We start from the raw sequence: 26,401 nt of genomic DNA on the forward strand, positions 1-26,401 counted from the left end.
GTTGCTTCTGCTGTAATGGAAAGAAAGGAGAGGGTGCAACAGTGTTAGACAGGGAGAAAAGAAGATAACAGGGGACTCGGTAAGAGGCAAGACTTTTTAGTAAAAAAAGTGCAAAATAATTAAAATAAATTAAAATAAAATAATTATAGCACTGCACGAAGTACAAAGTAATGATGGCATAGATTTGATTGCATTGGGCAGTGTAAATGCAAGTAATGAAGGCAAGATTGTGGCCCTAGTTGAAAACCTCTTTTCCCCACCCCCAATTTTTCCCCCACGCACTCGGCAAACTTTTTGAAGTAGGTGATAGTTTTGCAGACTTTTTTTTTCCATTTTACCCCTTCTTTTGTTTTTTTCCATCTTCCCCAAAAGGGGTAAAATGGGAAAAAGATGCTGCGTCAGTGAAAAGGTTGCTTCACATTTTAAAAACAAATGCCAAAAGCACAGAACCGGGTGGATGGGGCCTGGGAGTGGGGGGAAAATGAGTTTTTTTTACCACAAAATTAATAAATAAAGTGTAAAATAATAATAAAAAAAAAACAAAAAATAATAAAAATCAAAATCATTTTTTAAATAATACAAATATACAACAGACACTATATAAAAATTAAACTTAACTTTATTATTCATATTTCTCAAATCATAAAATACTTTAGTGCTCATATCATAGTTCACTAAAACAAATAAACAAAAAAAAAATTAATAGTTTGCAAACCAAATTAAAATTTATAGAAGAAAACTAATACAAATTAAATAGTAAATAACATCCTTCAATTTGATCTTCTCAATAATCCAATTAAACTAAACATCCTTCTATTACTTTTATTTGATACCTGCATTGATCAAATAAATCAAAATATAAGCATAGTGATTAATAAAAAAAAAAATACTACAAACTAAATATTAAGTAAAAATAAATTATTACCTAAAAAAAGAGATCATTTGATAAAGCACATCCTTCAAGCCTTAATCCGCATCATATGTGATGGAATTTGATATTATTTCTACCACAATAAATTTTCAAAAGAATTAATAAAATTAATGAATAATTGAAACAAAAAACAAAATATGAAATTTATTTTGTTATTATTACCTGAGTCAAGCTTGTAGCTCTCTTCATCTTCAACATTAGACAAGTATGTCTCATGGGCACTAATGGGAGTAGATCTCAACCAATTTTGAGTACATACAAGAGCCTCAACTGTTTTTGGAGCCAAAGAACTTCGATAAGGATCTATCACCCGACCCCCAGTACTAAATGCTGACTCAGAAGCAACCATGGTAATTGGAATTGCCAATACATCTCGCGCTATCTCAGCGAGGATTGGAAATTTTGTTGAATTTACCTTCCACCACATTAAAATATCAAAGTTTTCACTAGGTGTCTCAACATCCTCCAAAAAATATTGTTCAATTTCTGTCTTACATTGCATCAAATTTCGAGACGCCCGAAATGAATGAAAATTCTGTAAAAAAGTAGTTCTAGACTTAGAACTACCAACTAATGTTGTACCACTCCGCACTTCATCATTTGATAACATAGACTCACTTCCAACATTTTTAGAACCACGGGCGTAGTGCTCATATAACCGACCTAATACCCACTTCAGTTGAGAGTCAATTCTTTCCGCTTTCTCAGCCCCAAAACTAAGCCGGAACCAATATTCCAAACCAGCCATCTTGTAACGTGGATCAAGCAAAGAAGCCACAAACAACAACGGGTTAATCTTCTCAACATCTCCCCAATACTTATCATATTTCACTTTCATTCTGTTCGCCATGGCATTCAACAATGGATCACTGCTTTCAGAATACTCCGTCAAACATGAATGAACATCACAAAGTACGTCGAAATATAAGTTGGAAGTTGAATGCAAGGAACCAGAAATTTTCATTGTGACATCATAAAACACTTGCAAGAACTTAATAAAGTGACGGATATTATACCAATCATCATCAGTCGGAGAACCCAACCCCCTTTTTCCCGCACCATCCTCGTACAAATAGTTTAAAAAATGTCCATCTTCGTCTATCATAAGTTCAAATGCCCTTTGGTACTTTTCTGCAACCTCTAACATCATATAAGTAGAATTCCATCTAGTGGGAACATCAAGTGTCAAGGAAGCATTACACTCAACGTTTTTTTTTTCTGCACAAGACTTAAAGAGAGCCAATCTTTGAGGAGAAGACTTCACATACTTTACCATATTTCGGACCTTTATAATTGAATTGTCAACATTTTTCAAACCCTCGTGTACAATTAAATTAAGAATATGTGCAGAACACCTGACATGAATAAACTCGTGACGACAAACAACTTCTTTATTGGCTATTGTTCTTTTTTTAAACCAATCAATTGCAGTATCATTAGCACTTGCATTGTCAACTGATATTGTCAATATCCTATGAATCCCCCATTCAACCAAACACTCTTCTAATTCCCTTGCAATTGTTTGCCCCTTATGATCTGGCACTTGACGAAATGCTAATATCCTTTTGTGAAAGGTCCAATTAGTATCAATAAAATGTCCAGTGACACACATATAATTCATATTCTGAATTGAAGTCCATGTGTCAGTGGTCAAGCAAACCCTTTGACCAGTCATAAAAAACGTGTTCTTCAATGTGTTTTTATCTCTCATATACAGTTTGACACAATCCTTCATTACTGTATATCGAGAAGGAACCTTAAATCGAGGCTCAAGAACCCTGAGCAATTTTTGAAATCCCTTTCCCTCCACGTTCATAAAAGGCAATTCATCAACAATAATCATTTCGCAGAGTGCCTCCCTAATAACTTTCTCAGAATACTTGGCAATCATGAGGTTGTTACCACTACCACCTTGCCCGGCCCCAAAGGTGAACTTAGACTGAGACCTATCCTGTTTAGCTTTTAGGCTCTTGTACTTTTGGCATGAGTTCACATGATACAACATAGATGAGGTGCCATTGATCTTTGGGTGACATTTATAGGCTGTCCCACAGTAATTGCAATGAGCGACAGGATCGTCATCAGAGGTACTTTTATCTCTAGTGAAATGGTCCCACGCTGCAGATTTGTTTGAAACATTTCTTTTTTTCCTAGGGAGTGGTGGCCGTCCACCACGACCATGACCACCCACTGGCATAGATCCACTAGCAGATGTTTCTACATCCTCAATCTCTATGGGAGTCACTGGAGTGTCCTCAATCTCTATGGGAGTTACTGGAGTGTCCAAAGGAGAAGATATATGACAAGAAGTACCATTCACTGAATGTGTGCCTAGAGGTGAATCCATCTGTAATTGATTAACAACTAAAAATTAATATTATTCCTTATTAATTATTATAGTAAACAAACATGATGCGTTATGGTGATTTCATGATTTGAGTCATTAAAATGAAATTTTTTTCTAACAAATAATCATAACCTAAAAATTAATATTATTCCTAATTAATTATTATGGTTTTTAACTATAAATTCTTATTTTCTAAGAGAAACCGATTTAAGAAATTTTATATAAATTCTATGTAGATAAATTTTAGGTTGGCAAGCCATTCCACCCAGTGAATATCGAATTTTTTTCCCATCATAAACAGTAATTCATGTCAATCTGAACCGATTCTGTAAAAAACAATTTTTTCTCTCTGACTTTGCTTCGTGTATTCGCCAGGTATTCGGTATTCCACAAAAAAAAAAAAAAAAAAAACCAAAAAGTGGGTTTACTCGGGAAGGTAACAGGCGCATCACACGAAGAGAAGAAAAAATAAGTTGCAGGATTTGGTTCAGAGGGATTCACATGAGTTACTGTTCAAAATTGGGAAAAACAAAGTGAAAACGTACTGTAGACGTGCGAAAATTCAAAGTGAAAACGTACTGAAACTGTGAAACACGTTGCTCCATAACCTGCATGTTAGTTTGATTTAGAGAAACCGTGTTCTCATTGTACGGCAGAGGTGGGAAAACCGTGTTGATTTGTCCTAAAACCTTGTTCTCTTCTGATAATTTGGTAATGGTTTTAACTTTCAAACTTTTGAATTGATGTCAGAACCAATAAAGAACGTACAGAAAAGATAAGACATAAGGCAATAAGGCATAAAATATTAAAGTCATAAAACTTCAAACAAAAAAAAAAAATAAAGAATGTACAGAAAAGATATAAAGCGTAAAAGACTAAAAGTTACAAAAAGAAAAAGAAAAAGCCAAGGCATAAAATAAAAGAACATTAAACAAGTTGGAAGCTTTAGCCTTTAGCTGTTAGTGACTTAGTGTTTTGTTTACCCTTCAAAAACTGCACGGCTCGATCGGCAAGAGGAGAATGAGTTTCAGAATGCAGCTTGTAGAGTTTGAGTCGTTTGACGATGGCAACAGCAATGTCCTTTCAGCCTCAAGCTAGGTTAAGGTTTTGAGTTTTTTCATAGGGATGTATATATAGGATGGAAGAACGAAGAACGCGGATACTCTCTCAATCTGTTTCTACTTCTTGTAAACACAAAACGATGTGTTTTTGTTAATAATTTTTTTTAAAGGAAATACGACCGTCGGTTCGGGTCGGTTCGGGTTCCGACTACGCGAAAATCATTTCGCCTGCCGACCGAACCGATGTCGGCAAACGAAATCTATACCGCCTACCGGCCGCTTGTTGTCGGTGGCGGCGCGGTGTCGGCGCGGTGACGACCGGTGGTCGGCCGGTGGGCGGCAGGCGGCCGATACGCACAGTCCTAAATGTTTTGATATTGATTGGTATTGAGAAATATAAATAAAATAAAATAAAATAAAAAAAGTACATGGACAGTACACGCATTACTGTGTACTATTCTGTAACTTAACAAACAAGGCCATAATTCAGTATGGGTGCCACTGCCGCACTGTGAAATTGTGGCACTTGACTTTTCCCTAAAACTTTTTGGCATAACTTTTTTTTTTTTCACTGATCTTTCTGCTGATGGGGTGTGTTTGGTAAAGATCTTTGTTGTAAATTTTTTTGAGTAGTAGTAAGAAGTGATTGGTATGATATAAAATAAAAAGAATTTCTATAGAAAAGTAAAAAAAAAAAATGTTTTGTTGTGGATATTTTATTTGAATAATAAAAAAAAATATATTCATAGCAATATAAAAGGTTTTAAGAAAAATAGAATGTTTTAAAATTAAATAATTTTTAGGAGAAGTGAAATTAAGGGGAGGGGAGAATGATTACCACACGTAGCCTTCTCAAATTTGAACCACTTTTTGTGGTTCTTGGCCGGCGGTTTTTCGGTAAAAATTTAAAATTACAAGGGTCCATCTTTTGTGCTTTTATGTCACTGAAAAAAAGATTTGAAACAACAGTCATGCCAGTGCTGAAAATTAACTTTGATGGCCCTTGAGAGTTAATTTCTTACAGCAGCACATTTCTTACCATTTTTCCTAATTTAGAGAAAATTTAAGGAATCAAATCACCTTTTTTTTCTTATAAAAAATACCGCACAACAGCTTCTCTTTATCTTTCCCTATATATTAAAATAATATTTTTTTTATCTTTTACCATTATCAATGGCCGGTGCAGTTCTAGCAAACCGACACTGCTTGGGAGGTGGCCACCTCCATCCTCACCTCCCCCTCTCCCTCCCCTTCCCTCTCCTTCGAGGTCGAGTTCTTCTTCGCCCAGATTCTCAAACGAAAGGTGCTACAATAGTTTTTGCCTATTGAACAATCGTATTGTTCGCATAATCACAAAGAATTGTTTGTAATTTTGTCAAAGCTTCTTCATTTTTTCAAGTTATTCTTGGCATTGCATATCCAAACTAAAGGCCATTATTTGCAATTCGGAGCTAAGGACGCTTTGCTGAATGCTCTTCTTCTGGCCGCCAAGAGATTCAGTTCGGGCCCTTCTCCAGCGAGTACTGCAACAGCCAGAGATCCGGCGACAGCGAATCAGTTCAAAAAGGCACCGTTCACAGCCGGTCCAGGTGCTTCAACTGGTGGCGCAGAGATCGATGAGGGAGAGTTCGCCGAAGCCCCAGAGAATGCCAGAGGCGAAGAAGGAGGAGAGTTCACGGTGGGAAAGGAAGGAGAATGGAGGTTGGTTCAGCTACTGGTTCTGGTTGGGAAAGGAAGGAGAATGGAAAGAAAGGAGGAGGAGTGAAAAGGACGCGTGAAGGACCAAAAGTATAACGTCCCCAAACCGCTAAGGGTTAGGTTCGTCCATTTTCATACACCAATTTGCAAAGATTCATAAGGTCTACTAGGTAACCTAGCTAATATGCTAAATTAAATAAAGAGAATAATAATAATTTTAAAACTCAGAGCTTTAATAAATGCGGAAACGATTATTTCGAAAAGAGTAATAATCTTTAATACAATAATTGAAATGCAAAGGAACTGGATTTATTGTGCAAGTGCACTTATTAAGGTAACAGGAAAAAAAAAAAAAAAAAAAAATCCTACTGCTAGCCTAGATCCCATCCCGGCCGCCTAGGTCTCTCTGATCATATCCTGAAAACAAAACAAAATAAGGGGTGAGCGAAAAATGCTCAGTAAGGTAACCCTCAACCATAAAACGGTTGAGTTAACTTCATTTTCTTTAAAACAATTATTAAAATACACTTGAAATCTAAATTTCTAGAATACAAATAAAAATTCGGCATTTTACTTAACACATAAGATTATTGGTTGATAAATAAATTTCTCATATTTAGGGCTCATGTACACTATTACGCCCTGTGTATTAGGATTGCGCGGTCTACTGCGACCTCAGGCAGGTAAACTGTGGCCACAGGCCCTGCCCCGTCAGCTAATTAATTGAAGTGCACTTAGCATGACATAGGGATGGATCCGCTTTCTCTAAGTCCTTGAGTGGTTGCACTTCTATCCAAGCAACGGTACCGAGCTTAAACTCTGTAAATTTCTGTGAATATCTCTGAGGCCAAAATAATAATCTTCTCCACACACGTGCCTCATTTGTAAAAATCTCATTCTCATAAATTATTCTTATTCCTTTGATAACTCTGGAGGCAACGTGTGGGGAGGGTTTTTGCTCTCCTTTTCTCATTAATTTAAAAAAAAAAAAACTGTAATTTCCCGTCTCGGGAACTAACTAAGCAATTTACTAATAATTAGAAAATTCTTTATAACCAAAGCTTCTCTTAAAACTTTGATTTCAAGAATAACATTTATACCGACAACTTTTATCTCAAAACTATTTTTAAAACAGTCATTCATACATCAATATAATTTGAAATATGGAACAAGAACAATTAATTTCAAATATGCTAATAAAATGATAAAGTAATAACACATAAAACAATTTGATAAGGGGTAGAGGATCCCTTACCTCTCTAATTGCAATAAGTCGCTGGACTATCTCGACTGCTAACTAGTCACCTGGTACAAGTTTAAATAGATCAAAACCTCGTGCTAATCACTAAACTACACACTAACACCACTAAGATCCGTCTTGCTAACCTACTGAGAATGGATTCTCTAGGTATGTTTAACAACATTAATTATTCGAATAATAATTAAATCATTAAATAAGTAATAATACGTTTTCTTTTATTGACATTAGAATTACGACTCCATAAAGGTAATTGTCATCAGAAATATTTTATTTTATAATTATAGAGTTTAATAAATTCCGATATCACAAACTATACCCTTAAATAAAGTAATTTATAAAAATGATCCATGATTTTTTTTGAGGAATTTACAAGAAGGTTTGAATGTTTACATTAAACTACTTTGTACCAAAAATAGAATTTTTAGGATTATATATCTTTTTGTGGAAGAATTTAGGGCAAACCCAAATCTGTACATAAAAGTAAAAAGAAAAGAAACAAAACAAAATAAACAACAATTTATCATTTCCCCAAAATAGCCTGGCTGAATTGAAAAGTGAGAGGATTTCATAATCCAACAATTCTGAATTGAGTTCGGCCAAGACAAAAAGAAGAAAAAAAATATATATACATATATATATATCTATATACCTCTCGGTGGTATTAGAAAAAGAAAAGAATAGGGAAAAAAAAAAAAACAAAAGAAAAGGAAGACAATACAATAAGGCATGTGACGTTGGTATTTGGAGAAAGACAAAGGAGAGAGAAAAAGGACAATTGATGCTACATCTCATGGTTAGAAAAGAGAAGAAAGAAAAAAAAAAAATATATATATATATATATATATATATATATATATATATATTGAACATGAGGCACACGTTTTGAGAGGAAGGAGTCTAAAAGAAAAAGTAGCAAACCTTTTACTTGATTGTTATGCTGACATGATAAACAACTAGACAAAATACAATAAACAATGGTTATATCAACAAATGAATGCTACGGTTTCACCAGAAAAAGAGAACTAAGGAGAAGAAATAGGAGGTAAGATGGTACCTTGTCCACAGAGTCGAAAACTGTGCAAGGGAGAGGAGGACTGTGCAAGGGAGAGGAGGCTTGAAAACTCTTCTGAGACGAGAGAAGAGAGCGACGGCTAAAATATTTATTTATAGGAGTATGGTTTTATTCTTTGGCTACTAGGGTTTTATATATACTAAAATAAGTATTTTAATAATAATAAATCAGATATCTAATATTTTTAATATAAAATCTGATCCTCATATTTTAACATAAATATAAAATATAAAAGTGGAACTTAAATTGATATAAATTTATTAAATTTAAAAGTAGGTGTTTTAATAAAATATAGGAGTGGTTATTTAATATCAAGAAATAAAAATTCATATGTAAAATCAGGTGTTTATTAATCCCGTATAGTTATCCATTCTCATAGGTGGTAAAGACTATTCTACCCTCGAAAGGGGGTTGGGGTTATTACAGAAAGAGAGAGGAGAGAGAAATTTTTTTATTATTATTAAAATAATCTATTGGGTAGCACTGTAGCTACTCAAGCATGGAGCCCTAAAATAGGGCAACTGCTGTAGCTTGTTTTTTTGTAACTTTTTTTCAAATTTTCTTTATTTTAGAGAATAGAACCACTTATAGGGCATCTGCTACTAATGCTCTTAGGAGTTGTTCCAATATACTTGCTGTATATTTGAGCTTCCTCTTTTATCTAATAAAGTTGTTTTATATATTGAAAAAATAGAGATGGTAACTTACTTCATTTTCAAAAATTAGGGATGATTAGGTGTTTTAATAAAGCTTGGGTGTTTGCATTCATTTTGCAAGCACTCTATATGGCTTCGATTCAATTTTAAGTTCAATCCAAAATAGCAAATTGCGGTAATTCAAAGAACAAAATATAAAGGGATAACTTCAATTTACCCCCATGAAGTTGTCACCAATTTGCAATTCTACCACCAATGTTTCAATTTTGTTAATTGCACCCCATTAAGTTTCAAAAATTTTCAATTAAGGGAATCTGTCCAAATCGACCGTCTGAATTAACGAAATTTGCCTCACGTGCCTGTTGGGGATGTAAACGGACGAGAATGCCCTCTTTTTTTAGCCTTTCTTTTTTCTCAAATACCTACAGAAACCCAACCCCGAAACCCAACCCCGGTCGTGCCCTTATTTCATACTGGTTTAGATTTCATGAGAGATTAAGAGAGTAGAGAAGAGAAAAGAAGAAGGGAAAAAATCGAGGAAAAGGGTAGGGTTTCTCCCACAGCTAGTTGAAGGAGACGATGAATGGCTCGAAGCAGGGTTCGTCCGGCGACCCAACAGCCAACTCCAATGGGGATTCGAAGGAGAGGGAGAGGATAGATGCAAGCTCGGAGTCCACCCAGACTGTTGCATTGTTTTCACGGCAACGAATATGCTACTGCGAGCGGCCTCTGAACGTGCAAATGGCACACACCAGAAAAAATTACGGAAGAAGGTTCATGGGTTGTGAAAATTGGAAGGCAAGTGCTAATTATTCTCTTCAATTTTAGGGTTTCATTATACATTTGGGTGATCAAAAAATTGTAGGGTTTTTTGTGTGTTTTTTCCAAGCTTATAGTATGATTTTGTTTAGGGTTTATAAAACTGAGTTAATCACTTCGGATTTTGTTACAATTTTCAAAATTTTAGGGTTTCGTCTCTGCTGAAATTATTAAAGTGTCTGTAGAAATAATTAAAGAATGTGATTTGAGTTTTTCATATTGCAATAGTATTGGCTTTGTCATCCCAATTCGGTTTCACTTGTGCTGAAATATTGAAACTTGATATGTAAATGGACCTAGTATGTCAACTTTTGAAATTTGATTTGTGTTGTTTTTTGGCAGATTAATAGGAATTGTGGTTTCTTTGAATGGGTTGATCCCAAAATGTGTGAACATGGTAAGAGAGTTGTCGATCGATTGTTTGAGTGGCATGAAGGTTTGGTGGCAGAAGCTAAACGATGTGAAGGCATGGTTGAAGTAGAAGTTGGGAAGGTGAAGGCAGAAATGGAGAAAGAAGTTGAGGTTGTGAAGACCGAAAATCTTCAATATCATAAAGAAATCGAAATTTTGGATATCAAACATGGAGCAATGAAGAAGAATTACCGTATAATGCTTGTGTGTTCATGGATTATGTTTGCACTGTGCTTTTTCTTCGGATATGCAGCCCAAAACCAGCAGGGTAGTACAATTGGTCGTTTGAGGTTGCCATGATGGATGCAAGCGTGGATCAGTGCATGTTTTTTGTTGAAAGTTGTTTTGTGTTGTGGTGTATTAAGTTGGAACATGTTGTGGTATCAAACACTCACAAATTTTTGAAGTGATGTGTCAAGTTGTTTTATGATGTGTGATGTATGTAAACTGTAGTTGTTTTGTGATGTGCAGAAGACAAACCATGCTGCCCCGGCCTATATATATAATCCAATGCCATGAGAGACCAATTTATTTAGAGATAACAAAATAAAATTGCATGCACCAACACATGCATTGCACCAACATAAAACATAACAAAAACATACACCACCAATCATTTCAACTCTCACGAACTGCATCTGCATGTCAAAAGACCGACATTCCAATTACATTTAAAGTGCAAAAACAAATTCAACTACCTGACATGTTTGTTAAACAAAAGACCAACAAAAACTACACCAAATTCAACTACATGACATGTGCATTAAACAAAAGACCAATTGCACAGTAGATGTGTATCAAATACATGACAAACATTTAAAGTGTTGTCCACAAAAAAAACTTTCAAAGGACTGTCTACGAAATTATATCTTCCAATCTAGCTTCCTTCTCTTCCTCTTCCCTTCAGCAATTTCAATTGCTTTTTCAACAGTTACAACTACATGTTTGCCTTTGGTTGCCGTATCAGCTGCTGGATTTGCACCACCTCTTGATGCTGCCCCACTGGTTCCACCACCTCTGACTGCATGTCCACCTCGGGTTGATGCACCTCCTCTTGTTGCTGCCCCACCTTTGACTGCATGTCAACCTCGGGTTGCTACACCTCCTATTGTTGCTACCCCACCATCTGACCCACTCTCAGTTAGATCAATATGTATGTTGGGTTTGGATGCACTAGTCCTAAAAATATTCTTGACCCTTTCGGACTGTCGAGTCCTGGAACGAATTGCACCCTTACACCAATAACAAAACACAATAGCATTTATGTAAGCACAATATACAAGGGAAAAAACCAACCAAAAAAAAAAAACACCACATAAATCAATAATAATGACAATGTTAGTACCTTTAGACTAGCACCACCTTTGGTTTTGGGATGTGTACGCATGCTGGAGCTAGTACTTTGTGTCTGCACAGAGTAAATAGCAAAAGATGTCACAATAACAAGAAGGATAATAAGACCAATAACAAAACTCAATAGCATTTATGTAGCACATTAACAAGGGAAAAAACCAACAAAAAAAAAACACCACATAAATCAATGATAATAACAATGCTAGTACCTTTAGACTAGCACCACCCCTTCAGTGTATGCAGAAGATGCAGCCCATAACTTCTCCTTCAAGGCCACACCTCGATGCCCCCCGATATCCTTGAAGTTGGCATACAAGTGCCTGACACAAATCTTGTGGTCTACATTTGGAATGACCTCCTCAAATGCTAGCATTAGCCCCTACAAAAATTATAACAATATATTACATTAAGATTGTACAACATTGAAAATAAAAAATAAATGAAGTGTAATCATGTACCATAACTTACTTTCTGTCGATCTAAAATAAATGTTGGCCTGCTATGCCGCTCATGGTGTCTAAGATCGGACACTAGGGTTTCCAAAAACCATATCCAGCTGTCCTTGGTCTCAGCTTCGACTACAGCATAGGCAATTGAATACATATTATCATTGCCATCTCGTCCAACAACAGCTAGGAGTTGCCCCTTAAATGGTCCTTTAAGGAATCACCCATCCACCCTGTAACAGGTCTACATCCTTCAAGAAAGCCTTTCTTCATGGCAGTCAGGGAACAATACATTCTTATAAACTTTGGATTGACCTCAAGCACTGGCCTATCCACTTTCATCACAACACAACTTTCCGGGTTGGTTGATCTCAATGTCTCACAATAGTCCCACAACTTCACGTATTGAAGCTCATGCTTTCCAAAAATCTTTCTATTAGCCTTTGTTCTTGCCCTATACATCATTCTTGGATTTACATCCACCCTCCACCTTTCTTTCACTTCATTCTGAATCGCACCCAAAGGCATGTTGGGCTGAACTCTAAACTTGTCTATGAGTTTGTCAGCAATCCAGGTTGATGTCACAATTGAGTTCTTAAATTGCCTGCAACACAAATGTTCACTTTGCATAGACCTTATCTGAAATGTCTCTTCATCAGGCAGCTTTCTGGCATATACTCTATAATTACAATTTGGTTCCTTACACACAACTATACACTTTTGTCTCTCATTCCTTATAAATGTGATGTCCTTCCCCCTTTTAAGATTGAACGTCCTAACAGCCTCCCTGAATGTCCGTATCTCTGGAATTTCATCTCTAGTCCCAAAACCGGATCTCCCATGTCAACTAAATGGAACTCAGACCCTGGAGCAGAGGTTATTTCACATTCTTCAGCACTAGGTACTAGTGAGACAAGAATGTCACTTCTACCCATATCAGAGTTATAGTCATCATCATCATCATCATCATCTTCATCAACATCTTGTTGTGTCATTTGGCCAGCTTCAGTGTGGTCCCCATCATCTTCACTATCATTATCACTACCCTCTTTACTACTCTCTTCACTACTCTCAATCCTAGGATTATCAGGTTGTACATTAGAGGATCCAGCACCCGCACCAACATCAACATCAAATAACTCTTCATCATCACTTAGCTTATCTGCCCACCAAGGATCATCAAAATTAACCCTCCCTCTGTATTCATCATCCTCTTCACCATCCTCTTCATCACCCCCTTCATTCCCAAAAGACACAATGTATAATTCCAATATTACATGCACACCAGTATGGCAAGCAAACAGTGAAAGCACATCATGGTCTGAAGTAATTAAATACAAGCCAACAACAAGACTCTTCCCAGGATCTTTAAAATACATTAAATCCCCAGACTTATACCCATATTTCTTACATATACCTTCAATTTCAAAATATGATAATTTATCAAGGTCAACCTTCTCGTGATGCACTTCAACTTCACCACCTACATACACACAACCAAACCTCCGGTCGAACCTACCCCCATAATGAACCTCAACAACCAGTTCGCTACTTCCCATCCTATGAGGTCAATGATATAAAACACAACAAGTCACATATGTAGTGGAATTAAATAAAAGGGAAGAGTCTTGATAACATCAACCAATATATATGCATATCAAATCCTTTAGGGACTACCTAAGGTTTTTACACCCACATGTCACCAACCAACAAAACACAAAGCACTTTAATTTTGAAGCAGCCAAAACAAAATTCTAAAACAGGAGTCTTGATAACATCAACCAATATATATATATGCATATAAAATCCTATGGGGACCACCTACCTACGATTTTTACACCCACATGTCACCAACCAAAGCAAAACACAAAGCAGCACATGTCTAACAAAAACCAAACACACAGACCCAGTAAAGGCAAAGCACATGGACCCAACACCACAGAAATCAGTAACTATATAGACCCTAAACAAAACACACGGACCCACGGACCCAATAAGTGAAACCAACTTTCGAACTTGAAAAAGACACACCCAATCATTGAAAGCAAAATCTGCAGCTAAAAGAAAGGTATAATAAACTAACTTCAAAAGGAATTTCATATTCCATAACAAAATACGACGGAATCTCAAATTGCACAAAACCCTAATTTGAAAAGAGGAGTCTTTTCAACATACCTTTAATCACGAAACTTTCACCAACAATGTCGATTATCGTTTTGTTAGTTGAAGAAAACCCACACAGGAAGGCGAAATCACGAAGGCCGAAAGGAACACGGACGGGGTGTGTATAAAACCTAAAGAAGACGACGAACGGGTCTGTGCTTTTCGTTCTTTTAAAAATGATGGCTTCTGTTTATCTTTTTTCATACAAGTGTAAAAGACACACACATGCACGGCTTTTCTTCATCTGTTGAGAAGTAAGGGCATTCTCGTTCGTTTACATCACCAACAGGCACGTGAGGCAAATTTCGTTAATTCAGACAGTCGATTTGGACGGATTCCCTTAATTGAAAATTTTTGAAACTTAATGGGGTGCAATTAACAAAATTGAAACATTGGTGGTAGAATTGCAAATTGGTGACAACTTCATGGGGGTAAATTGAAGTTATCCCAAATATAATTTTCCCAATGTTTAAAAACTTGATTTGATAAAATTTGATTTTCATCAATTGGCTGAATATGCTAGTTCATGGAGAGCCTTCACAACAAAAATCAAACTACTTCAGATTCTCAACCTCAAGAAGCAATTCCTTGTAATCCTTTACTTGTTTATCAATTTTTTTTTTTTTTTTTTTTTTTTTTTTTTTTTTTTTTTTTTTTTTTTTTTTTTTTTTTTTTTTTTTTTTTTTTTTTTTTTTTTTTTTTCAGGCAATTGATGCTTATGTAATGAAGGGAGTTAATTTTATGAAGAAATTGATGACTTTTCCGGAAGAAAACAAGAGACTAATAACCTGGGAAAATGTTAGTCCAATGGATCAGGATCCTCTACAATTATTTGCTCAAGTTTGAGAGAATTCGGGCAGATGATCGTGAAAGATCACTTATGGAACCCACCTGATCAAAGAAGTGATTGAGCAACCCAATTTTTATTTGGTCAAGTGGATCCCATAATTAGTCTCTCACAATCACTTGTCCAAAATCTCACAAATTTTGACAAATAATTATAGAAGATCTTAATCCAAGTTGAACCCATATGCCCGTTTAAATGGTTAGCTGTCCAATGAATAGAACCTACCATTGCATTATTGGAGAGAATGATATAGTGAATATCCCACATATTCAATGCTATAATAGATTGATAGAGATTCCATTTGACTTGAATAAAAAAAAATATGATACACTGACCAATATTTACATCAATTAATGAAAAAGAAAGTTGGAATATGATAAAATGGGGAATAAATTTCATGCAGGTTATCTTCTCTTTTCTACTTTGTCACCAAACTGTGCATTAGGTTAAACGTTACAAATAAATGAATAGGAATGTTTGTGTAATAAATCCTATCATTAGAAAGGTAATTCAACATTGTGTATCCCTAACCATCTACCCCTTCCAAGGGTGATACCCCTTTACAAATATAATCATTGTGGATTTCTTTTAGACAATTTTTAAATTACAAGAATATGGAGATAATATTCAGAAAAGAAAAAAAAAATGAGGAGACCTAAGCACATGTAACCAATCGCCTTTTAAAACACTATATTACAATGAAGGCAAATGTACAAAGGAAAAAACTTAGACTCTCCCCATCTATGACATAAAACTTCGTGGGATGGTCTCCACATGAAAGCCTCAGATGCCAAGTGCTTCTGAAAACTACATCTGGGGCACGGATTGGCAAAACTAGCTCAAGCTTTGACCATCTCCAAAAATCTCTTCAATCATGCTGCAAGTTGGCAATAAGTCAACTTTGTTCTTGGGGCAAGGCATAAACCTGGCATCCCAAACTTTAGAATCGCAAGGCTCCACCATATATTCATGGCCAACCCCACTGCTTAATCCATTAATGCTACTCGGCCAGTGATTGCCATTTGCAGACTTCACCTCTGTCGCTTGTGAGGCAACCCCCGTATCCGAGGAAGTGCGCAAATCATCTTGGACTTCCCCATCTCCCCTTTCATCCCAAGGAGTTTTATACTGGAGCAGAATTGAGGGACTGGAACCACAGTTGTTAAGCAACTTCTTAGGGCTTGTTTCTGAAATGTTGGTGACACCCTCTCCACTAGCAATATCTACATTATTGTCACAAGTTTCATCTGCAGCATCCTTATCATTCTCTTGCAAGTCATCTTCCCTGCTCCGATCAAAACCTGGATCATCGTGATATAAAGGAGACTCAACAACAGAGTCCTCATCTTCTTCTGTCATTCCAAGTTCATTGTCACCATAATCATCACTCCCCTGCCATTCATCATTGTCACTGTCTATGTTCATTGGGACACATCTGTTCTGCTCGGCCCTCCTCCGAAACATAAAGACATTGAAGTAGTAGCTGACAATCTCCATTTTGGTTCGGGAGGGGAAGACAATAGAGAGATTTTTCCAGAAATTCTTGCCCAACGACGCTGGATTCGAGAAGACAATTTCATTAAACAAATGTTCCTCCTCTTCATTCCATTTCTGAGCCACATGCTCTCCCATGTCATAAAACCCCAGCTCCACAAATCTTTCTAGCCCAATGTTCTTCAAAAGTTTCTCCCTTGCTTCCATAATGTGTTGTCTGACACATCTAACAGAACCCCCATCCTCACAGCTGCAATCAATTCTACCATTTCCAACTTTGACACCATTGCATGAAGACAATTCCAAATCAGGCATTGGAATGACACAGGTCCCCATCAGTCTCTTCTCATCTTCATCCCCAACGATGGGGTTGGAGTGGGAAATTGCTTCAGATGAATCTAAATGGTTTGAAGCATTCTTGGTACCCTGTGAACCACATGCTGGAATATCAGCTTGATAATTGGGTCCAATAGGAACAAATTTTCGTGGAGAACCATCTAACAGTATGGAATAGATATCCTTGCAGTGAGATAATGTCCTTGTTGGACGCTCAGAGTGAAAATAGTCTGGGAAACAAGATCCATGAACTGGTGCCCCCAACCAGAAATCTTCTTCACTTGTACTGCTGGTGGCCCAAGAGGAGATGGAAATGCATCCAGGAACACTGGCTTCAGTGTCCTCAGCACTTCTTGGAAGTTCAGTAAATATGTCATTTGAGAGCTTCTCATCAACTTCAGCATTACCTTTCCGAAATCCACCCTCTACCAATTACACATTAGAACTCGGTGAGTGTTTGTTGAAAGGTTACAAAAGGATATCATCCAATCAACTTGTCTTTGCATCCAATCACTTAGTGATAAAGACGACCCGGGAAACAGGATAGTAAAACAATACCATTTAATGATCCTGGGAATTCATATAAACACTATCTTCCTACAGGTAAAACTAATGAAACACATGCAGAATTGCTTTAGAGCAATTTTTAAACTGAAGCACCGAAGTTTCTAACCAGGCATAAACAAATGCTTGTCTATAAATAAATAAATAAATAAAAATCATTAAAACTAGAACAAATGAATTGGTTAAGAGGCAAAATTCTGTTATTCAACAACGGTGGACCACTAAAAAGAGTTAAAACTCTACTAAAATGCTGCTACAAATGAATCATTGAAACCTTCTAGATGGCTAGAATAAGTAATTTTTATTTGCATGTGGTTCAGAGGAGATCGGATGAGTAAAATTACACAACCAGGCAAAACTTGGAATGGGATACACAAGAAGTAGCACACATCTGGTGGGTATACAACAGCTCAGCTAGTATTCCCTTTTTGCACTTCACATCATAGCAAATTTTTTTTTGGTTGACAAGGTGTCCAAGGCTACAAGCACCAACTTTACATCACGTCTAACACTAGTAAGAGACCTTACACACAAAGGAAACCCACATTCAGCATTCCACATATTAATGGAGACTAAATGTCTCACCTAATTTGTGAGGGAACTGCGGAGAATCTTCAGGAAAAACAGATTCCGAAAATGAAACTAGCTGATTACTGTGTCCCAATTGTCTTGGAAGCTTGGAAGAAACCTCAAGCACCTCATCATCATCATAGCGCCTTTTCTGAACCATTTTATACTGCAGAATAGAGTTGAAAGAAGTTAATGCAAAACGGGGAAAAAAAGAAGAGTTAATAGTATCATTTTACATTAAGTTGTAACACTAAAGGAAAATTGACCAAAAAACAGGTCATTAATAGCTTTTTGCAACAAAAACGTACAAAGAGAAAAGAAATCAGACCAAGACTTTTTCCATAATTCATTCCTAAACGTGTTGCAAGAGTATAAACCAATAATGTTTGCTGTTTACTTCAGACAGCTCTCAGTCCATAACATCCTAAAACATCTGTCCGTACAGGAGTAGTTACAGTAGTTATACCACCATTCACTGCTTTCTTAATCAAAATTCAAACATATATAATCATCCAAATAAGTCTTTACAGTATCATTCACATGGAAGTTATTATAAACTAGAGCCTCATTCAAAGCATTCCAACAAAAGTCAGGAGTAATCCTAACCCAATTACAATTTGACTCATTCTTTCAATTAGTATGAGCTTTCATATGAAGCAAAGTCATCCTAAGAACTCTCTGAAACTAAATGTGTTTAATTCTGTTTCTGTACCTTTTATCAGATAGACTCTATTGTCAAATATCCTTTTCTCAGACATGCATGGAATTATATTAGCCATCATAACGCACACATAAAGCGTCTACATATTAACACCGCCACCATAAGAAGTAGCGCGCTATTTACATTATCAAGAATTGTATTAATCAACTTATTATTCTTTATCTTATGAAAAAACTTATTATTTTTATGAGCATTGATGGCTAAAATAATTATTAAAAAAAAAAATAGGTGGGGCCAGTGATTTGGGCAACCCTTTCATAAAGGGCGGACCAACTCTAATAAAGGGCTATTTGGTAAAAATAGCTACAATCCTAATTCAAAAAAAAAAATTAAAAATAAAAAACCCTAAGAAAACAAAAATAATATTAATAATGAGCCCAGAGCACCATAAAAAAGATGCCAAAAATTACAACAGATAATCTTTTATGTTAACTACAATGAAACGCAAAATTTCATAATCATTAACAAAAGGACTGGTTTATACCTCAAAAGAAGTCTTCGCCAAATGATATATCAGATCGTCGAATTGGGAAATTCTACTCAAACTTACAAGGAATCAAGGAATATTTCGACAAGAATCGAACAATTTCACTTTCCCAGAGCCTAATTCAACGAAATAAAGAAAAGCCCTAATTTTCTCCAAGCCCTAACCTTAGATCTTATAATATTCAACGAAATTCCAAAAATTGAACCTGACCCATAAACATATACAACGACTCGCAGCTAAAACACCTCAAAACCCTGAATGATCTAAGAATCAAACAACCCTTCAATGAATCAAACTCCGAAACCCCAAAAAGATAGTAATAGTTTACAAATCGGAAAAGATTGAAGCAAGGAAAACAAGATCAAGAACCAAAATCACTAATCCACAGAACGGTTTCACGGATCTGAGATCAAAGACGAGGATCGAAAAATTTCTGAAACCCTAACCCTAGAATTAGATGGAAATCACGGATAGGGTTAAAGTTGGGATCGATCGGTAGAGGAGAGCGACGAGCGATCAAATCAAACCTTGAATCTATGATTTAGAAGGAAAATTGAGGTCGAATTTGGACGAGAAAGGATCTAGATCGAAAAGTGGCGGCGATTAACGAAAAGGGGCAAATTTAGGGTTAGGTTGTTTTTATTAAAGGGTTGTCCAAGGATGCGAAATACCAAAAAGGGACGCGTATCTAAATCTAATTACGGGGAATGCCCCTCCTTGTATGGGATTAGAGGGACGTAGATACAAGGTTTATATTGGCACGAGGTTGGATGTTGGATTTTAAGATTCTATCGCAGAGAAGGAAAGGATGACACGTGGCATGTGAATGGCAAAACTGAGGAAAGGACAACTTAGTTGAAGTTTTTGATTTTTTTTTTTACCTTGAACAGGCCTAGCCCATAGATTTGGCCTAGCCCCTAGGTTTTTTTTTAAAAAAAAATATTATAAAAGATCTTTTGTAATTTTCAATGGTTCATATACATCTAAAGAAAAAATATAATATTGGTCCGTGTGTTAAAAAAATTAATTAAGAGGTCGTTGTAGTAGGTAAAATTGACAAATTACTCCATAAAGTCAATTTTCATCCACTACTGGATAGAAACTGTTAGATTGTCACATCAAGCCCAATAAAAATGTGACATGTGTCACTCTTAATAAAAAAAAATATATATTAACACTTAAAAACCTAAATATTATAAACTTAAAACATTATTTTTTTTAATGGGGGGTTTAGGGTGGCCGTGTTGGGGGTGGCACGGGAGCCACCCCAAGAGGTTTAAGTTTTTAATTTTTAATATATTAATATTTTTTATTAAGAGTGACACGTGTCGTGATTTTATTGAGTATGACGTGGCAACCTAACAGTTTCTGTCAAGTTAGTTGATAGAAATTGACTTCAGGGAGTAATTTGTCAATTTCGCCTACCATATGGACTGTTGTGAGTTTTAAAGAGTACTCACAAGCGCACGAATCGTTTGCAATATAGTGTGTGCAAGTGCGAGGTCGAATCCACAAGGAAATGGTCAAAAATCAGTGTCTTGCTTAATCAATCTCATTCTAACCTAGTTTCAAAAGTTTGAGGGTTAAACATGCACCAAAAATGCTAAGTAAAGAGGAAGAAATGAAATATGTAAAAATGGACTAAGGCTAAGGAATTCACCAAACCATCTCTAACAACTCACACTCTTGGTTTCCACTTGAACATCCAAAGAACATTAAGCTTAGGGTGTCATTCAAGTCTCTTAACCATCAACCTTAGAACCATTAAATGAATCCAACCCAAAGATAAATCACAAAGAGTACACATTTGAAATCAAATCATCCATTGTATCCATTCAAAGAATAAATCACAATGGATATCATCTTTCAAACCGATAAAACAATGTATCCATCGGTTGAAACACATTAAATGTCATATTTCTACCACTAACCACATTCATTGCAAAAGATAAAGCATTTAAATGAATGGAACTTGAATAACATAATGATATAGCATTAAATGTGTAAGTAGGACTACAAGAGTGTGAGTGTCATCAATGGAAAGGTTTCATCCTCAACCTTAGTTGAGAGTTCTAGCATCCCATGACTAAGAACACCACAAAAACTTGAAGAACAAACATGAAAATTGAAGAAAAGCTTTACAAAGACAAATGTCTAAAGAAAAGAGCTACTGAAATAAACTACAAAATGCACGAAATTAAACCTATCTACTGCTCTCTGAACTCTCTCAACAAGGAGGCATGGCTATGACTTTATAGAAGGAAATTAGGGCTAGAAACCCATGTAAAATGACTCCTCTAACCCCCTCTAGGGTTCCTCTCTTGCTAGAGACAACCAAGGTCACGAAACCAGCATGTTCTGTTGCGAAAATCAAAGGGAGAACTGCTTTTTGTCATGGAGAAGCTCCTGATTGGGTGTTCTGGTGCGCTTCTGGAAAAGTAAGTTCTGGGAAATTTCAATCGATCAACTTTTATTTGATCGATCGACTTCGGGCAAAATTTCGATCGATCGACTTTTTAGGACTTCCGAATTTCTAAGTATTTCCACATGAAATTTTGTCATTCCTCTCTTATTGACCTATAAAACACAAAAACTAACAAAAACATCAGAAAATAGCAAGGCTACAGGTCTAACTAATGTAAATCAAGGGGTCCAAATATACAATATTTGGTACTCATCATGGACCTCAGTTAATTTTTATATCACAGTGAGTGATTTATAAATTAGGCCAACCACACGGATAAATTTTGCATTTTTTTCCCCTATATCTAAACCCATTCTTTGCTTCTCTTAGAGAGAAGTTCCCACCTCTCTCTAGTAGAGTTTTCTCTCCCTTCTTGGTGGGGTCCCCTACCACAGTTTGTGCGGTCTCCAAGGGAGGAGGGAAGGCTTCTCATCTCTCCCTCATCCCTTCTCATCCTCTTCTTCTTCTAGATGTTCTCTTTTGTGTTTTCATTTTTGGCGTTTTGATCTCTTTTCTTCCCCAAACAATAGTGTCAAACCCTCTCCGCCGCGTCGTCCACCTTCTCCACCACGCCATCCACAGAATGCACTGTGTCGCTAGCCAGATTTGTCGAGGTTCTTAGATTGATTTTTTCAAAGCTCCATCTACCTTCCTCCGCCAGACCCAGCTTGCCACGCGCCAAACCACAGTGCTCATCGGCACCAAACTTTTTGCTGCCACCAGCCATTCCTCCATCCAGTATCCACACACTGGTATGTGGATCTCACATGCCTGCGAGTGAATCTCACGCGCCGAACAGTCTCCTCGCTTCACCATCCTCCACCTTGCGCTCCGTCGAGGCTACTGTTCTATGGGTTTTTTTGTTGTTTATTTGATTTTACATGTATGTTTCTATTCTTTATGTATTTTGTGTCTAGTTGTCTATCTGGTTGTGTATGGAAGAGACTCTTTTGTGCTTGCCACCTTTTCTTTTTTTGATAGTGCCCCCCCCCCCCCCCCCCCTCTCTCTCTTCAAGTGACTACTGATGAGTCATGGCTGCTGCCAAGCAGGGGTTCGAGTAAGGTTGAATGGTATTTCGATGGTCACGCCCCTTCCAACCTCTTGTTGTTCCGTAGATTGTCCATTTACAGAATTGTCTACGTTTACCACCTCTTATGGCAGCCCCAGTTCTCCTAATGGGCTAGGTCATTTATTTGATCCATTCTCAGCTCCTTTACAGTTAACATTGTCTCGTTTGTTTTTTATTTTCTTGTAATCTCCCCTTTCCCCCTTCCCCATTTTGAATAGAAAAAAACAATGGTTCATATTTCATTTTAGAGCAACTCTAGCAGGAGAGCTAAATTCCTCAAAATAGTGAAATTTGACTATTCCCCCCCCCCCCCCCCCTTTTTTTTTTTCTCTCCAACAAATTAGCTTCTTTAGCTTTTTTCTCTTAACAGTGAATAGGCAATGTTGCCTATTCACTGTTCATCTGTTTACATTTTTTTATTAATATTTTCTCCCTCTCCCTCAATCGATCTCTCTCTGTTCTCTATTCTCTACGTGAACACCGCCGAGGAAGGACGGCCTATCGCATATCATTGTGCACCACCATCATCATCATCATCCACATACATTGAAAGGAAAAGAAAACCTTCAACGAAGAAAAAGAAAATCCAGAATTTCAACTTATTCGGCCATCAACAAAGAAAAAGAAAACCCAAACAAAATCAACTACTCATTCGGTTGTTCTACTGAATTCTTCACAAATAACCCAAAATAATCGATACCCATTTTGTTCTTTACAAAAACCCTTCACAAAATACAACCCCAAATCAAAATACCCATTCGGTTTTCTTAAGAAAAAAACTCCAATACAAACTAAACAGCCCAAAACCTTCGGTTTTCCTTCCATTCTCCCAAACATCAACCGGTTACAGAAGACAAATCTAAAGAGAAACTCAAATCTAAACTATAATCAAAACAAGGAATACTAAATCAGAACACCCAATCAACTACAGACAATGGTGATGCTTCGGAAAATAAGAAGAGAATGAGAGAACCAAAGGACCCGTGACCTAGAGGAGCTGATCGACAGTGGGTCGTCGCCGTGAACCCAGCCGGGGTGATTTTCGTCTAACCAGGTGCGAAGTCCGGCCGATTTCCAGTGAAAAACAGTGGGGTTGGGGGAGACCGGAGAGTGAGAGGGAGACCAGAGAAAGAGGGAAATGAAAAAAAAAAAATTAAGAAAAAGATTAAAAAACAATATTTAAAGAAAATAGAGAATGAACTGTTGGAGTGTGTTTAGAAAAATAAGTAGTTAAAGTAGATATTTATACTTTTTCAGTAGCTATTTTAACTTCTCTTGCTGAAAATGCTCTTAAGTTTTTTATGAGAAATGGTGAAATTAAATTTGAACCATTGAAAAAATTACAAAAAAACTTCTATAATGTTTTTCACACACCTAAGCAAAAACCGATTTTATTGGTAGAAAATAAAGGCATAAAAAAAAAAGGTAGAAAATAGATGCATAGGTTTTTTAATATTTTTTTTTTTAAAAAAAAAAATAGAGGCATAAAAAAAAGTATATACAATGTTTGGAAGAAGATCATGAATAATCAAATCTGTTTATTTGAATATATACATCTCACAATCTATTATTATTTTTACCTTTTTGTTTTGTTTTAAAATTTAGGGTTAAATACAAATTTGATTCTTGTAGTTTACCATTTTATAAAAAAGCTCTTTAAGTATTCAAAAGTGATAAATTTGATTTACATGGTTTTCACTTTTATTAAGATAATCCTTCTATCCATTTACCGTTAAAATATTAATGGAGTTTTTATAATGTGCTAAAAAAAAAAAAAAAAAAAAAAAAAAAAAAACCACTTAAGACTTACAAAATATTGGCGCATGTACATTCTTGTCATATCAGTATATTCATTAAAAAAGAAAAAAAGAAAAATGCAAGTGGTGGCTAGGTTCTCCGACAATCCACCTTCACCCTCGTAAAGGTGATTCTCGACTCTCGAGGGACCATCACCCTGCAGAGGTAGTTGTGGGGATGAGAGAGTCACTTGTGACCTATCCTCTCCAACGCTAGAGTAGGTCGTACAGAACTTTTCCACCCTCCCTGTAACGCTCCAACTTTTGAAATAAGTCAAAAGTGAAATTATTTGAATTCACATGCGATGGTACTACTTATTGAAACTCATACAACGGAAAATTACCAAAGTGTATAAAAATTTTCTTTTAATTTTAGAAACTACAAACTCGTTTAATGGCACATCATACTAGAGGGTCAACTAAAATGCATCTTTATAAACTTAACTTATATTATCATTAAATATCAATTCCCATTGTCTATTACGAAATATAAGATGCTACAAACACCACAAGTACCTTATAGTAAGTCAATCCTTCAAAATGGAGACCTCTTGCTAGCCTTATAGACAAAGGTTCATACATGTGTACGAGTCCACGTCAACTTCCTCTATGGCAACAACTGTAAAAGTACTACAATTTTACAGGTGGATGTATGAGTCCACAGCTCAATAAGTACAAATATACCAACCATTACGTGTGTGATGTAAGCCACTTTTCTCCTTTGAAAATCTCTCTAACTTGTGTTTACTAAACAATATTGTAAAGTAGGGTTTTCAAAAAAGGGTTTTTATAAAGTCATAGTTGTTTTGCAAACTAAGAGTTTAGTTTGTTTATACATACAAATGAAATCATATATTTCCTTCGTATTTTATTTAATATGTAAATAACTCCACATTTCATAATATGGTGTGGCAAAACAATTTATATCATGATAATGTAAAACATCAGTTAAACATAAACCAGTATATATCATATCCCATGCATACTTTACATAATACATATATTAACATGTTAATTTATCACATTTTCACAAATTTAGTTTTTCAATATATTGCTTATACTAAATGTATACTCTCATTTAACATATGGAGTTTGCTAAGTGAATACCTCCATTTAACTGTTGGGTTGCTAGTGTTTTATCCCTCTACCAGTTTCGAGGTGTTAAGCGTATAATGTGATGACCTAAACTGTATAACCTCAGTAAAGTAGGCCGAATCACCACAATAACTTGTATATACCTAATAACATCTTATCATATAAGCATATCATATCAGAGATCCTACTATTGCAGCCGAAACGATGACATTATAAAAACTTACATATTACACACTAACAAATATATACATCTATATCATTAAAGCTTTAACATTGTATCCATTACACTAAAAAATAATGGTTGTACAAAAGTGTCATTTGCGAAACAAGCCATATTCATCACAATTGTTATATACAATACAAAAATGATGTACATACAAATTATAGGATAAAGTAAGCCTAAACCAAAAATCCACGGCATCCCTTGATCTCAATCATAGTAGCCCAAGTATGAAGCAATCGGGTCCTCATAAACATTATCATCACCTGCAACATTTGCACGATTGTGGGGTCACCACATTCGCACAACACATATGTGAGTCTACAATCTCAATAAGTAGAAAAATGACTAAGTTCTATCATTGAACCGACTTTTCATTTTCTACATGAGTTTACGATAACAGCTACCTTTGGGTTTTACATTCCGTTATAAACAATTTGTAGCTAATGAAGTAAATATTGTAGACATGAATACCATTAAAACATACTATTTTAGTTATGAGTGTATAGGCACATTTCC

The 26,401-nt window shown here is 36.0% G+C and overlaps 1 protein-coding gene across 1 annotated transcript; it reads right to left on the minus strand.

Moving 5' to 3' along the window:
- Positions 1-15,731: 15,731 nt before the first annotated feature.
- Positions 15,732-19,975, minus strand: LOC133875419 (uncharacterized). The gene is made up of 3 exons (XM_062313552.1): positions 19,235-19,975; positions 18,045-18,195; positions 15,732-17,320 (listed from the first exon to the last, which is right to left on the minus strand). The coding sequence occupies exons 2-3, from the start codon at positions 18,187-18,189 to the stop codon at positions 15,900-15,902; spliced, it is 1,566 nt and encodes a 521-aa protein (XP_062169536.1). The 5' UTR covers positions 18,190-18,195; positions 19,235-19,975; the 3' UTR covers positions 15,732-15,899.
- Between the last annotated feature and the right edge of the window lie 6,426 nt (positions 19,976-26,401).

This window comes from Alnus glutinosa, chromosome 8, assembly GCF_958979055.1.
Source record: "Alnus glutinosa chromosome 8, dhAlnGlut1.1, whole genome shotgun sequence".
NCBI lineage: Eukaryota > Viridiplantae > Streptophyta > Magnoliopsida > Fagales > Betulaceae > Alnus > Alnus glutinosa.